This window comes from Cherax quadricarinatus, chromosome 8 (assembly GCF_038502225.1).
Source record: "Cherax quadricarinatus isolate ZL_2023a chromosome 8, ASM3850222v1, whole genome shotgun sequence".
NCBI lineage: Eukaryota > Metazoa > Arthropoda > Malacostraca > Decapoda > Parastacidae > Cherax > Cherax quadricarinatus.
Window position 1 is genome coordinate 46721672 of NC_091299.1, and position 13027 is coordinate 46734698.

The 13027-nt window shown below is 43.0% G+C and overlaps 1 protein-coding gene across 1 annotated transcript; it reads right to left on the reverse strand.

The window, feature by feature from the left end:
* Positions 1-2469: 2469 nt before the first annotated feature.
* Positions 2470-5064, reverse strand: LOC138852442 (uncharacterized). The gene is made up of 2 exons (XM_070083108.1): positions 4985-5064; positions 2470-3622 (listed from the first exon to the last, which is right to left on the reverse strand). The coding sequence occupies exon 2, from the start codon at positions 3620-3622 to the stop codon at positions 2576-2578; it is 1047 nt and encodes a 348-aa protein (XP_069939209.1). The 5' UTR covers positions 4985-5064; the 3' UTR covers positions 2470-2575.
* Positions 5065-13027: the final 7963 nt, after the last annotated feature.

Here is a 13027-nt window from a genome sequence, read left to right on the forward strand (position 1 = left end):
AAGTGTTTTTGTAGTGTTATTTTAGGTTCTGGTAGTGTTTTTGTAGTGTTTTTGTAGTGTTATTTTAGGTTCTGGTAGTGTTTTTGTAGTGTTATTTTAGGTTCTGGTAGTGTTTTTGTAGTGTTTTTGTAGTGTTATTTTAGGTTCTGGTAGTGTTTTTGTAGTGTTTTTGTAGTGTTATTTTAGGTTCTGGTAGTGTTTTTGTAGTATTATTTTAGGTTCTGGTAGTGTTTTTGTAGTGTTATTTTAGGTTCTGGTAGTGTTTTTGTAGTGTTATTTTAGGTTCTGGTAGTGTTTTTGTAGTGTTTTTGTAGTATTATTTTAGGTTCTGGTAGTGTTTTTGTAGTGTTTTTGTAGTGTTATTTTAGGTTCTGGTAGTGTTTTTGTAGTGTTTTTGTAGTATTATTTTAGGTTCTGGTAGTGTTTTTGTAGTGTTATTTTAGGTTCTGGTAGTGTTTTTGTAGTGTTTTTGTAGTGTTATTTTAGGTTCTGGTAGTGTTTTTGTAGTGTTTTTGTAGTGTTATTTTAGGTTCTGGTAGTGTTTTTGTAGTGTTTTTGTAGTGTTATTTTAGGTTCTGGTAGTGTTTTTGAAGTGTTTTTGTAGTGTTATTTTAGGTTCTGGTAGTGTTTTTGTAGTGTTTTTGTAGTGTTATTTTAGGTTCTGGTAGTGTTTTTGTAGTGTTATTTTAGGTTCTGGTAGTGTTTTTGTAGTGTTTTTGTAGTGTTATTTTAGGTTCTGGTAGTGTTTTTGTAGTGTTTTTGTAGTGTTATTTTAGGTTCTGGTAGTGTTTTTGTAGTATTATTTTAGGTTCTGGTAGTGTTTTTGTAGTGTTATTTTAGGTTCTGGTAGTGTTTTTGTAGTGTTATTTTAGGTTCTGGTAGTGTTTTTGTAGTGTTTTTGTAGTATTATTTTAGGTTCTGGTAGTGTTTTTGTAGTGTTTTTGTAGTATTATTTTAGGTTCTGGTAGTGTTTTTGTAGTGTTATTTTAGGTTCTGGTAGTGTTTTTGTAGTATTATTTTAGGTTCTGGTAGTGTTTTTGTAGTGTTTTTGTAGTATTATTTTAGGTTCTGGTAGTGTTTTTGTAGTGTTTTGTAGTATTATTTTAGGTTCTGGTAGTGTTTTTGTAGTGTTATTTTAGGTTCTGGTAGTGTTTTTGTAGTATTATTTTAGGTTCTGGTAGTGTTTTTGTAGTGTTATTTTAGGTTCTGGTAGTGTTTTTGTAGTGTTATTTTAGGTTCTGGTAGTGTTTTTGTAGTGTTTTCTAGTAATTTTAGTGTTTTGTTAATTTTTGCAGTTTTTTGTAGTTCTTACAGTGTTTTTGTAGTGCATTATGAAGTGTTTTTGTGGTATTTTAGTCGTGTTTTTTATATAGTACGTCGGTAGTGTTTATGCAGTGTTTCTGTTTTTATGTAGTGATTTTGTAGTGTTTCAAATGTTTGCAGTCTTGTGATTTGGAATATTTTTGTTATAATAAAGTTGGTAGAATTACCGACAATATGTAAAGTAAAAGGACACAAGTGCAACTAATGTGACATTTTATTGTGGCAACGTTTCGCTCTCCAGGAGAGCGAAACGTTGCCACAATAAAATGTCACATTAATTGCACTTGTGTCCTTTTACTTTAAATATTTTTGTTGTATTTTTGTGGCGTTTTTAATAATGCAGAGTTTTTGTAGTGTTTTTGTAGTGTTTTTGCAGTAGTTCTTATTTTTGTAGTATTAGTTGTGTTTTATGTAGTATTTTTGTGTTTTCATAGTGTTTTTTGTAATGTTTTTGTATTGTTTTGTAGTGATTTTATAATGTATTTAAGAGTTATTATAGTGTTCTTGTAGAGTTTTGTAACATTTTGTAAGATTTTTGTAGTATTTTGTAAGATTTTTGTAATATTTTGTAAGATTTTTGTAATATTTTGTAAGATTTTTGTAATATTTTGTAAGATTTTTGTAATATTTTGTAAGATTTTTGTAATATTTTGTAAGATTTTTGTAGTATTTTGTAAGATTTTTGTAATATTTTGTAAGATTTTTGTATTGTTTTGGAGAGTTTTTGTAGTGTTTTATTTAGTGTTTTCCTAGTGTTTTTGTAGTTATTGTAGTGTTATTGTAGAGTTTTTGTAGTGTTTTTTAGTGTTTTTGTTGTGTTTTTGTAGTATTATTTCGTAGTCAGAAGACTCAAGTCCGTAATATCAAGTCCATAACATCAAGTCCGTAACATCAAGTCCGTAACATCAAGTCCGTAACATCAAGTCCGTAATATCAAGTCCGTAATATCAAGTCCATAACATCAAGTCCGTAACATCAAGTCCGTAACATCAAGTCCGTAACATCAAGTCCGTAACATCAAGTCCGTAACATCAAGTCCGTAACATCAAGTCCGTAACATCAAGGATCATTAATCGTCTCATTAATGTTTTATCAACTAATAAATGTACTAAAATGCATTTTTTTTACAAAAGTCTTTTATTTTAACATAAATAAAATAGGGTCATTAGATTCACAATTAAATATTAAATATCGAGTAGCGGAGGATTTCCAAATTTTCGGTGGAGAATCTTGCAATTTTCATTTGATTACTTCAGCGACCTAAACCATGAGGCGGCTTGCATGTGTGCTGCTGGAGACAGGTGTCAAAACAGCACTTGTCGACCCCTGCGCAGGCACCGTCGTTGGAACAAGAAGTTGGGCCAGAGAAACTCCTGACGGGTGGACACACTGGACGGACGGGGGGACAGATGCCTGGCTTTATACCGACTGCTGGAGACTCGAGTTGGGTGACGTCTTCACAACAGTAAAACTGATTCTTGGGTGTCCGGCACCAGTAGCGGCAGCTACTTGGCGGGTTCACTTCTCCATGTGCAGGACTAATTCCACTGAGCCCGGCACCAAGTCCAGATCCTAGCCCGCCACCGAGTCCAGTTCCTAGCCCGCCACCGAGTCCAGTTCCTAGCCCGCCACTGAGTCCAGTTCCTAGACCGCCACCGAGTCCAGTTCCTAGACCGCCACCGAGTCCAATTCCTAGCCCGCCGCCGAGTCCAGTTCCTAACCCGCCACCGAGTCCAGTTCCTAGCCCGCCACCGAGACCAGTTCCTAGCCCGCCACCGAGTCCACTTCCTATCCCGCCGCTGAGTCCAGTTCCTTGCCCGCCACCAAGTCCAGTTCCTAGCCCGGCACCAAGTCCAGTTCCTAGTCCGCCGCCGAGTCCAGTTCCTAGCCCGCCACCGAATCCAGTTCCTAGCCCAGCACCGAACCCAGTTCCTACCCCACCACCAAGTCCAGTTCCTAGCCCGCCACTGAATCCATTTCCAAAACCACCACTAAGACTTGTTCCAACTCCTCCACCAAGTCCACTTCCCAAACCATTGGCAAAACCCGGGTTGCTAGTAAATAATGGGTTCCCAGTAAATCCTGCAAGGGGGCCAACACCAGGACCCACAGGAATCCCTCCGTCGTTCGAGAACGTAAGGCTGCTCCTGCCACTACCTCTTGATCTGCTACGAGAAAGACTTTCAATGTTGATGACAGCTCCAGCGCTTTGATCGTCTTGTAAGGGAGCATCAGCGGTGTCATCGTCGTCTGCGAGCACGAGCGCCACAGCTGCCAGCAGCAACCACACGAGCTTCATCTGTAGTGTGAAACAACAGTAATAAATATCTTTGACTAATACATTTCTTTAAATATGTGATAAGTTCACAAGAGAGAGGCCTGGTCATGGACCAGGTTGCGGGGATGTTGACCCCCGGAACACCTTCCAGGTATGATCCAGGTACATAATGAGAAATATTACTATATTCAAGAAGGAAAAAAATATGCGCTAAGCCCATATGTCTCATACAGCGCGATGAGCAATAAAATTCACTGTACTAGAGCAGTTAGTTGTGTCGCCTAAGTGACTAGTTTGTTGAGCATAGCATGCAACTGCAACATTTCACAGTTAGATGAATTAGACACTTTTAAAACATTTAGGAATCTTTATTGTGGAAACGTTTCGTCAATCAGTGGGTCCTTCAGTCCAATACAGAGAAGAATGGTTGTAGATCAGGAGTCTGAGGTAATCAGTCCCTCAGCCTGGAGTCACTGTGACCAATCCATTAATCTTGATAAGAATACAGCATATGCGCATAAAAGAGTAAAGGTCTTACATGCTGTAGACAGGTGAGGTGAAGCAATCATAGGTGATGTTACCATGATAAAAATCCACAGGTGGAAGTAGGTCATGCATATAGGTCAGGCAAGAATATAATTTCCTGTATCAAGACCCTAAGATGTTGCTGTGTTGAACTTATAGGCTGGCTACATCCACCTGTGGATTTTTCCAAGGTGACACCGCCTACGACTGTCTGCAGAATGTAAGCCTCATGTACGCACATACGTTGTATATTATTAAGGCTGAGGGACTGATTACCTTAAACTCCTTCTGATCTTCAACTATTCTTCTCTGTACTGGACTGGAGAAGCACTGATTGGAGAAACATTTCTACAAATGTTGCAAAAGTGTCCCAGATGTTGCAAAAGTGTCCCAGATGTTGCAAAAGTGTCCCAGATGTTGCAAACGTGTCCCAAATGTTGCAAAAGTGTTTAATTAATCAACTTGCCGGTTCTCTGAACCATTTATTTACATTTCACAATTAACCCACAAATTAGAAATAAAATTCCTTTTAAAGGAAGGGGGAAGGGGGGGGGGATGTCATGATACTGGTTATGAGCTTATGATCCAAGGAATTAGAGCTGCCCTCCTTTATGTCACCCTTGATTACTTTATATTCTCCAGGCATTATACTGAGCCTAACTGGATTAACGTCTAGACGACCTCAACTGTAGATTTAAATCCAACATAAGAATCACTAAATAATTTTATGTATGACAAACGTTTTTTAACGCCTTCATTATTTATATGAACTAAGAGTAAAATAAAATAATAGACAAAATCCATGTTAAACTCCAAAATATTTCTGTATGGGTGAATTCCTAAAGAGAGTGTACTCACCTTACCGTAGTTGTTGGTGAGCAGGTGAGGTGTGAGACGCGGTAAACATACGCTTATATACCCGAGGAAGTTGTCCTTGAAGCTGCTCCCACTGGACTGAGCCGGGAGGAAGGAAGTTAGGAAGAAACGAAAGAGGGAAGAGTTTCTTTTATCCCTATATTACGTATTTAAGTATTTTTGGCGTCAGTGACAAGGTAGAGTTCCACCATAATTATAATCCAGTATTCGATAGTCATTACACGTAGCTTAGAGCATGCAAGAATAGTGGGACTACTATATAGCAGTGGTAATAGTATCATTAATGCTTGTAGTGCATTGATAATAGTAGCAGTATACTAATAGCGATACTCTCATATAGATGTGAGTTGGGTAAATATGGAGAGGATCTGACACAAAACGCATCAGGGATGAAGAAAGTGAAGGTCAAGGTGTCAGGTAATTATGGATGTAACTCAACACTTTAAGGTTAACATTTAAAACTTGACGGAGAATATAAAAACAGCAAAAACTAGTTTAGCTGAAAGTCTAGCAAGAGTTGATCTCTGAAGTGTATGTGTATGTGTGTGTGTGTGTGTGTGTGTGTGTGTGTGTGTGTGTGTGTGTGTGTGTGTGTACTCACCTATTTCTCACCTATTTGTGGTTGCAGGGGTCGAGTCTTAGCTCCTGGCCCCGCCTCTTTACCGGTTGCTACTGGGCCCTCTCTCTCCCCGCTCCATGAGCTTTATCAAACCTCGTCTTAAAACTGTGTATGGTTCCTGCCTCCACTACGTCATTTTCTAGGCTATTCCACTGCCTTACAACTCTATGACTGAAGAAATACTTCCTAATATCTATCTGACTCATTTGTGTCTTTAACTTTCAATTGTGGCCTCTTGTTTCTGTGTTCCCTCCCTGGAACATCCTGTCTTTGTCCACCTTGTCTATTCCACGCAGTATTTTATATGTCATTATCATGTCTCCCCTGACGCTCCTGTCCTCCAGTGTCGTCAGGCCGATTTCCCTTAATCTTTCTTCATAGGACATTCCCCTTAGCTCTGGAACTAACCTTGTCGCAAACCTTTGTGTGTGTGTGTGTGTGTGTGTGTGTGTGTGCGTGTACTCACCTAGTTGAGGTTGCGTGTGTGTGTTGCGTGTTGTGTGTGTGTGTGTGTGTGTGTGTGTGTGTATGTGTGTGTGTGTACTCACCTATTTGTACTCACCTATTTGTGGTTGCAGGGGTCGAGTCACAGCTCCTGGCCCCGCCTCTTCGCTGATTGCTACTAGGTCCTCTCTCTCCCTGCCCCATGAGCTCTATCATACCTCGCCTTAAAACTATGTATGGTTCCTGCCTCCACCACATCACTTTCTAGGCTATTCCATGGCCTGACTACTCTATGACTGAAGAAATACTTCCTAACATCCCTTTGATTCATCTGAGTCTTCAACTTCCAATTGTGACCTCTTGTGTCTGTGTCCCATCTCTGGAACATCCCGTCTTTGTCCACCTCGTCTATTCCGCGCAGTATTTTATATGTCGTTATCATGTCTCCCCTGACCCTCCTGGCCTCCAGTGTCGTCAGGCCGATTTCCCTCAACCTTTCTTCATAGGACAATCCCCGTAGCTCTGGGACTAGTCTTGTTGCAAACCTTTGCACTTTCTCTAATTTCTTGACGTGCTTGACTAGGTGTGGATTCCAAACTGGTGCTGCATACTCCAGTATGGGCCTGACGTAGATGGTGTACAGAGTCTTAAACGAATCCTTACTGAGGTATCGGAACGCTATCCGTAGGTTTGCCAGGCGCCCGTATGCTGCAGCAGTTATCTGATTGATGTGCGCCTCAGGAGATATGCTCGGTGTTATACTCACCCCCAGATCTTTTTCCTTTAGTGAGGTTTGCAGTCTTTGGCCATCTAAACTATATTGTGTCTGCGGTCTTCTTTGCCCTTCCCCAATCTTCATGACTTTGCATTTGGCAGGGTTAAATTCTAGGAGCCAGTTGCTGGACCAGGCTTGTAGCCTGTCCAGATCTCTTTGTAGTCCTGCCTGATCCTCGTCCGATTCGATTCTTCTCATTAACTTCACATCGTCTGCAAACAAGGACACTTCTGAGTCTATCCCTTCCGTTATGTCGTTCACGTATACCAAGAACAGCACAGGTCCTAGGACTGACCCCTGTGGAACCCCGCTTGTCACAGGCGCCCACTCTGACACCTCGTCGCGTACCATGACTCGTTGTTTCCTCCCTGTCAGATATTCTCTGATCCATTGCAGTGCCTTTCCTGTTATGTGTGCCTGGTCCTCTAGCTTTTGCAGTAACCTCTTGTGAGGAACTGTGTCGAAAGCCTTCTTGCAGTCCAAAAATACGCAGTCGATCCACCCCTCTCTCTCTTGTCTTACTTCTGTCACCTTGTCATAAAACTCTAGTAGGTTTGTGACACAGGATTTTCCTTCCCTGAAACCGTGCTGGTTGTCAATTATACACTTGTTTCTTTCCAGGTGCCCCACCACTCTCCTCCTGATGATCTTCTCCATGACCTTGCATACTATACACGTTAGAGATACAGGTCTGTAGTTTAGTGCCTCATGTCTGTCTCCCTTTTTAAAAATTGGGACTACATTTGCCATTTTCCATACCTCAGGGAGTTGCCCAGTTTCAAATGATGTGTTGAAGATCTTTGTTAATGGCTCACACAATATCTCTGCTCCCTCTTTAAGGACCCATGGAGAGATGTTGTCTGGTCCCACCGCCTTTGAGGTGTCAAGTTCGCATAGCAGCTTCTTCACCTCCTCCTTGGTTATATGTACCTCATCCAGCACTTGCTGGTGTGCCCCCCTGTTCTGATTTCTTGGAGTCCTACTGGTTTCCACTGTAAATACCTCTTTAAATCTTGTGTTGAGCTCCTGACATACCTCTCGGTCGTTTCTTGTGAATTCCCCATCACCCTTCCTCAGTCTGATTACCTGGTCCTTGACTGTTGTTTTCCTCCTGATGTGGCTGTACAACAGCTTCGGGTCAGTCTTTACTTTTGATGCTATGTCATTTTCATATTGTCTCTGAGCCTCCCTTCTTATCTGTGCATATTCGTTTCTGGCTCTTCGGCTGATTTCTTTATTTTCCTGAGTTCTCTGTCTTCTGTACCTTTTCCATTCTCTATTACACCTAGTTTTTGCCTCCCTACACCTTTGGGTGAACCAAGGACTCGTTCTGTTCTTCCCATTATTTCTGTTTCCCTTGGGAACAAACCTCTCCTCTGCCTCCTTGCATTTTGTTGCTACATAGTCCATCATTTCTTGTACTGGTTTTCCTGTCAGTTCCCTCTCCCACTGAATGTCTTGAAGGAAGTTCCTCATGCCTGAGTAGTTCCCCCTTTTGTAGTTTGGTTTTTCCCAGCCTATTCCTGCTACTCTCTCCACTTGGAGCTCAACTATGTAGTCGAAGCACAGAACCACATGATCACTAGCTCCCAGGGGCCTTTCATACATGATACCCTCGATGTCCGAACTACTCATGGTGAATACAAGGTCCAACCTTGCTGGTTCATCCTCTCCTCTCTCTCTGGTAGTGTCTCTAACATGTTGATGCATGAGGTTCTCCAGTACCACATCCATCATCTTGGCTCTCCATGTTTCGGGACCCCCATGGGGCTCCAGGTTTTCCCAGTCAATCTCCTTGTGATTGAAATCACCCATAACTAGTAACTTTGCTCCCCCCATGTGTGCTCTCCTGGCCACCTCGGCTAGTGTGTTGATCATTGCTCTGTTGCTCTCATCGTATTCTTCTCTTGGCCTCCTGCAGTTCTGTGGTGGGTTGTACATTACTGCAATTATCACCTTATGTCCCTCAGACTGGATTGTTCCTACTAAGTAGTCCCTTTCGCCCATGCCATCCATTCCTTCCATTTTCTCAAAACCCCACTGGTTTTTAATGAGCAGTGCAACTCCTCCTCCCCCTCTCCTCCCTCTGTCTTTCCTGAAGATTTGATATCCGGATGGAAAGATTGAATCTGTTATTATTCTGGTGAGTTTTGTTTCTGTGAGTGCTATTATGTCTGGGGATGTCTCTTTGATTCTTTCGTGCCACTCCTCATACTTGTTTGTTATTCCATCTGCATTTGTATACCACACCTTCAACTTCTTTTCTAAGACTGTAGTCTGGGAAGTATATTGGGGTTGGGGAAGTGGGAGACCTGGTAAGGAACTATGGGTTGTTGCTGTGGGGGTGAAGTTTGTAATGTAGTGGGTGGGGGCATTGGATGTGGCATGGGTGTTTTGATTTAGAGTGTTTGGTTGCACTGGGGTTGACCTGGTTGGGAGGCTTCTATAGAAAGTTGTGAGGGAGGCTGTATTAGATCTTCTTCCTGGGTCTGGGATCTCCTGTCTGTCTTCTCCATCCCCTCTCTTTCCTCCTTTCGCCTTTGTACCATCTCTCTCAGTTTCTTCCTTTCTTCTTGTGTTCTGTCGCGGTCGAGATACACCCTCCTGTATGCCGTCATGTCCCTTAATCGTGCTTTCTCCTGCAGTATCCTGGTCCGAGTTGCTTCTGCCTTGAAGGTCACTCTCACTGGCCGGGTTCTTTTTTTTACAAACCCCCCTATTCTCCGAAAATTTTCCAGCTGGGTCATATCGTCTTCTCCTATTGCTTTCATGATGCTTTCAATTGCTTTTTTTTCCCCTTGTTTTCTTGCTTCATATGTTTCCCCTTCGACTTCCTGGAGCCCATACACAAAGACTGACCTCACCCTTTCATTCTCCCACTGCATATCCCTGTGTATCCCCTCATTTAATTTGGTTTCCTCCACTGCAGCTTTCCTTTCATCAGTTTCACTGGCTAATGTACTTGGGCTCAGTGGCCTGTCATTTTCCCTTCTCGGCTTTCCTTGGGCTCTGTTGTTGTCTGTTAGGGCCTCCACATAAAGCTTAGCTCTTTCATTTGCTACAGTCTCCTCTGATAGAGCATCTCCATGCAGTTGTGCCCCTTCTTTCCCTACAGTCCCCTTATTTGTGGCTGAGGTAGCAGTCTCTGATGTCAATCCCAAAATGTTCTTTAGTTCTTTATGCTGTTTCAGATTTTTCAGTTCCTCTTCTAAACTCTGTATCCTAGCTTCTGCTGTTTTGACATGCACCTCCCACTTCCTGCTTTCCATATCTATCCTCTCTTCCATTCTCATGCTAAGTTCTTCTAGTTTCTTTTCCCATTCATGATCCCTTTTTATGAGCTCTGCTGCCCAATCTTCCTTTGCATTTTCCTCCTCCTGTCCCTTGGTTTTTCTTGTTGCTCTCTGGCAACCCATTTTTGTTTTATCCTGATTGCCTCAGAGTGGGAAACCTATGTAGTTCTGTATGTTAGGTTAGTAGTGTGTGTGTCAGAGTGTGGGGGGGGGGGAAGTAGTGGAGGAACTGTGGCTATTTGGGAGCTGAGTGGGGAGGGGTGGGGAGGGTTTGGGGTGAATGGGGGAGGGGAGGGTGATCGAGGGAGGTGATGGATCAGGGGAAGTAGTGAGATGTCGGTGGTGAGTGTGTGTGTGTCTGGAGTGTGTGTGTGTGTGTGTGTGTGTGTGTGTGTGTGTGTGTGTGTGTGTGTGTGTGTGTAATTTTGTGTGTAATTGTGTGTGGAATTATGTGTGGGTTTATTATGTACTGAAAGGTAGGTGGCTTGTGCTTTAAGGTAAGTCTCAGTGGTCCTTGGCTGCCCACACCTTCTTGTGACCTGACCAACCTCCTGGGATTTACCGCACTTACAGTGTGTGTGTGCGTGTGTGTGTGTGTGTGTGTGTGTGTGTGTGTGTGTGTGTGTGTGTGTGTGTGTGTGTGTGTGTGTGTGTTATGGTGTGTGTATGTGTGTGTGTGTGTGTGTGTGTGTGTGTGTGTGTGTGTGTGTGTGTGTGTATGTGTCTGTGTGTGTGTGTGTGTGTGTGTGTGTGTGTGTGTGTGTGTGTGTGTGTGTGTGTGTGTGTGTGTGTGTGTGTAATTATGTGTCGAATTATGTGTGGGATTATTATGTGTCTGAAAAGTAGGTGGCTTGTGCTTGGAGTGTAATGTAGATTCTCAGTTGTCCTTGTGTCCACAACCTATGTGACCTGACTCCCTTGCAGTGTTGCCTATATCACCTGCTTATAGTGACTTAATCGCCTTGTTCAATGGATTACCATTTGCTAAACCTTATTGAATACTTGAGTGCCTATTCTTTATCGTGCTATGAGAGTTAGACCATTCACATTCAGCTTGGCGGTTAAATTGGAACCTGGACCCCACACCCAAACAACCACTCATAGGTGATACAGTACTTGTATTGCAGCTGTAGCAGTGTAGATTGTCCAGGTCGATGTGACGTCCTGGGTAGATCCAGCTCGATGTACGTCCTGGCTAGATCCACCTCAATTTCTTCTCGTTAATAATGTACCCTATTCACTGTATTTCTTTCACTGGTCACACTATTGTTTCACTTTATTAAAATCTTGGGTGACACTTGGCAACGCCGCCTTCACACTAGCCTGCGCCACAACGCTTTTATTTTCCAGATCACTTTCAAAATTGTGGCTCTCCCCACACTTGTGTGGCTCAGGCAATTAAAAAAAAAACACTTCTAGGATTGTTGACTACCCTGACACACTTAGCAACCCTTGCAGAACACTTCTAGCCCTCAAAAACACTTAAATCCCCGGAGCACCGACGGCGTGACTAGCCTGCTCGCTGTCCCTAATGTGTGTGTATGTGTGTGTGTGTGTGTGTGTGTGTGTGTGTGTGTGTGTGTGTGTGTGTGTGTGTGTATGTGTGTGTGTGTGTGTGTGTGTGTGTGTGCGTGTGTGTGTATGTGTGTGTGTGTGTACTCACCTATTTGTACTCACCTATTTGTGGTTGCAGGGGTCGAGTCACAGCTCCTGGCCCCGCCTCTTCGCTGATTGCTACTAGGTCCTCTGCTCCCTGCCCCATGAGTCTATCATCTCTTCTTAAAACTATGTATGGTTCCTGCCTCCACTACGTCGCTTTCTTTGCTATTCCACTTCCTGACTACTCTATGACTGAAGAAATACTTCCTAACATCCCTTTGACTCATTTGAGTCTTACAACTTCCAACTGTGACCCTCTTGTTTCTGTGTCCCATCTCTGAAACATCCCGTCTTTGTCCACCTTGTCAATTCCTCGCAGTATTTTATATGTCGTTATCATGTCTCCCCTGGCCCTCCTCTCCTCCAGCGTCGTCAGGCCGATTTCCCTTAACTTTTCTTCATAGGTCAATCCCCGTACCTCTGGGACTAGTCTTGTAGCAAACCTTTGCACTTTCTCTAATTTCTTGACGTGTTTAACCATGTATGAATTCCATACTGGTGCTGCATACTCTAGGATGGACCTGACGTATATGGTGTACAGAGTCTTGAACGATTCCTTAGTGAGGCATAGGAACGTTATTCTTAGGTTTGCCAGACACCCGTAAGCTGCAGCAGTTATCTGTTGATGTCTCAGGAGATGTGCTCGGTATTATACTCACCCCCAGATCTTTTTCCTTGAGTGAGGTTTGCAGTCTTTGGCCACCTAGTCTATACTTGTGTCTGCGGTCTTCTTTGCCCTTCCCTGATCTTCATGACTTTGCATTTGGGGGTTAAATTCAAGGAGCCAGTTGCTGGACCAGGCTTGTAGCCTGTCCAGATCCCTTCGTAGTCCTATCTGGTCCTCGTTCCGACTTCGAATTCTTCTCATTAGCTTCACGTCGTCTGCAAACAAGGAAGACCTCTGAGTCTATCCCTTCCATCATGTCATTCACGTATACCAGAGACATTACTGGCCCTAGGACTGACCCTTGTGGAACCCCGCTCTGTCACAGTAGCCCACTCTGACACCTCGTCATGTACCATCACTCGTTGTTTCCTTCCTGTCAGATATTCTTTGATCCACTGCAGTGCTTTTCCTGTTATGTGTACCTGGTCCTCTAGTTTTTGCACTCTCTTGTGTGGAACTGTGTCGAAAGCCTTCTTACATTCCAAGAAATACGCAGTCGACCCACCCTCTCTCTTTGTCTGTACTTCTGTCACCTTGTAGTAAAACTCTAGTAGGTTTGTGACACAGA

What these genes read in the sequence shown, in the direction of transcription:
- LOC138852442 (XM_070083108.1), bottom strand. Translation starts at nt 3,622, where the DNA reads ATGAAGCTCGTGTGGTTGCTGCTGGCAGCTGTGGCGCTCGTGCTCGCA.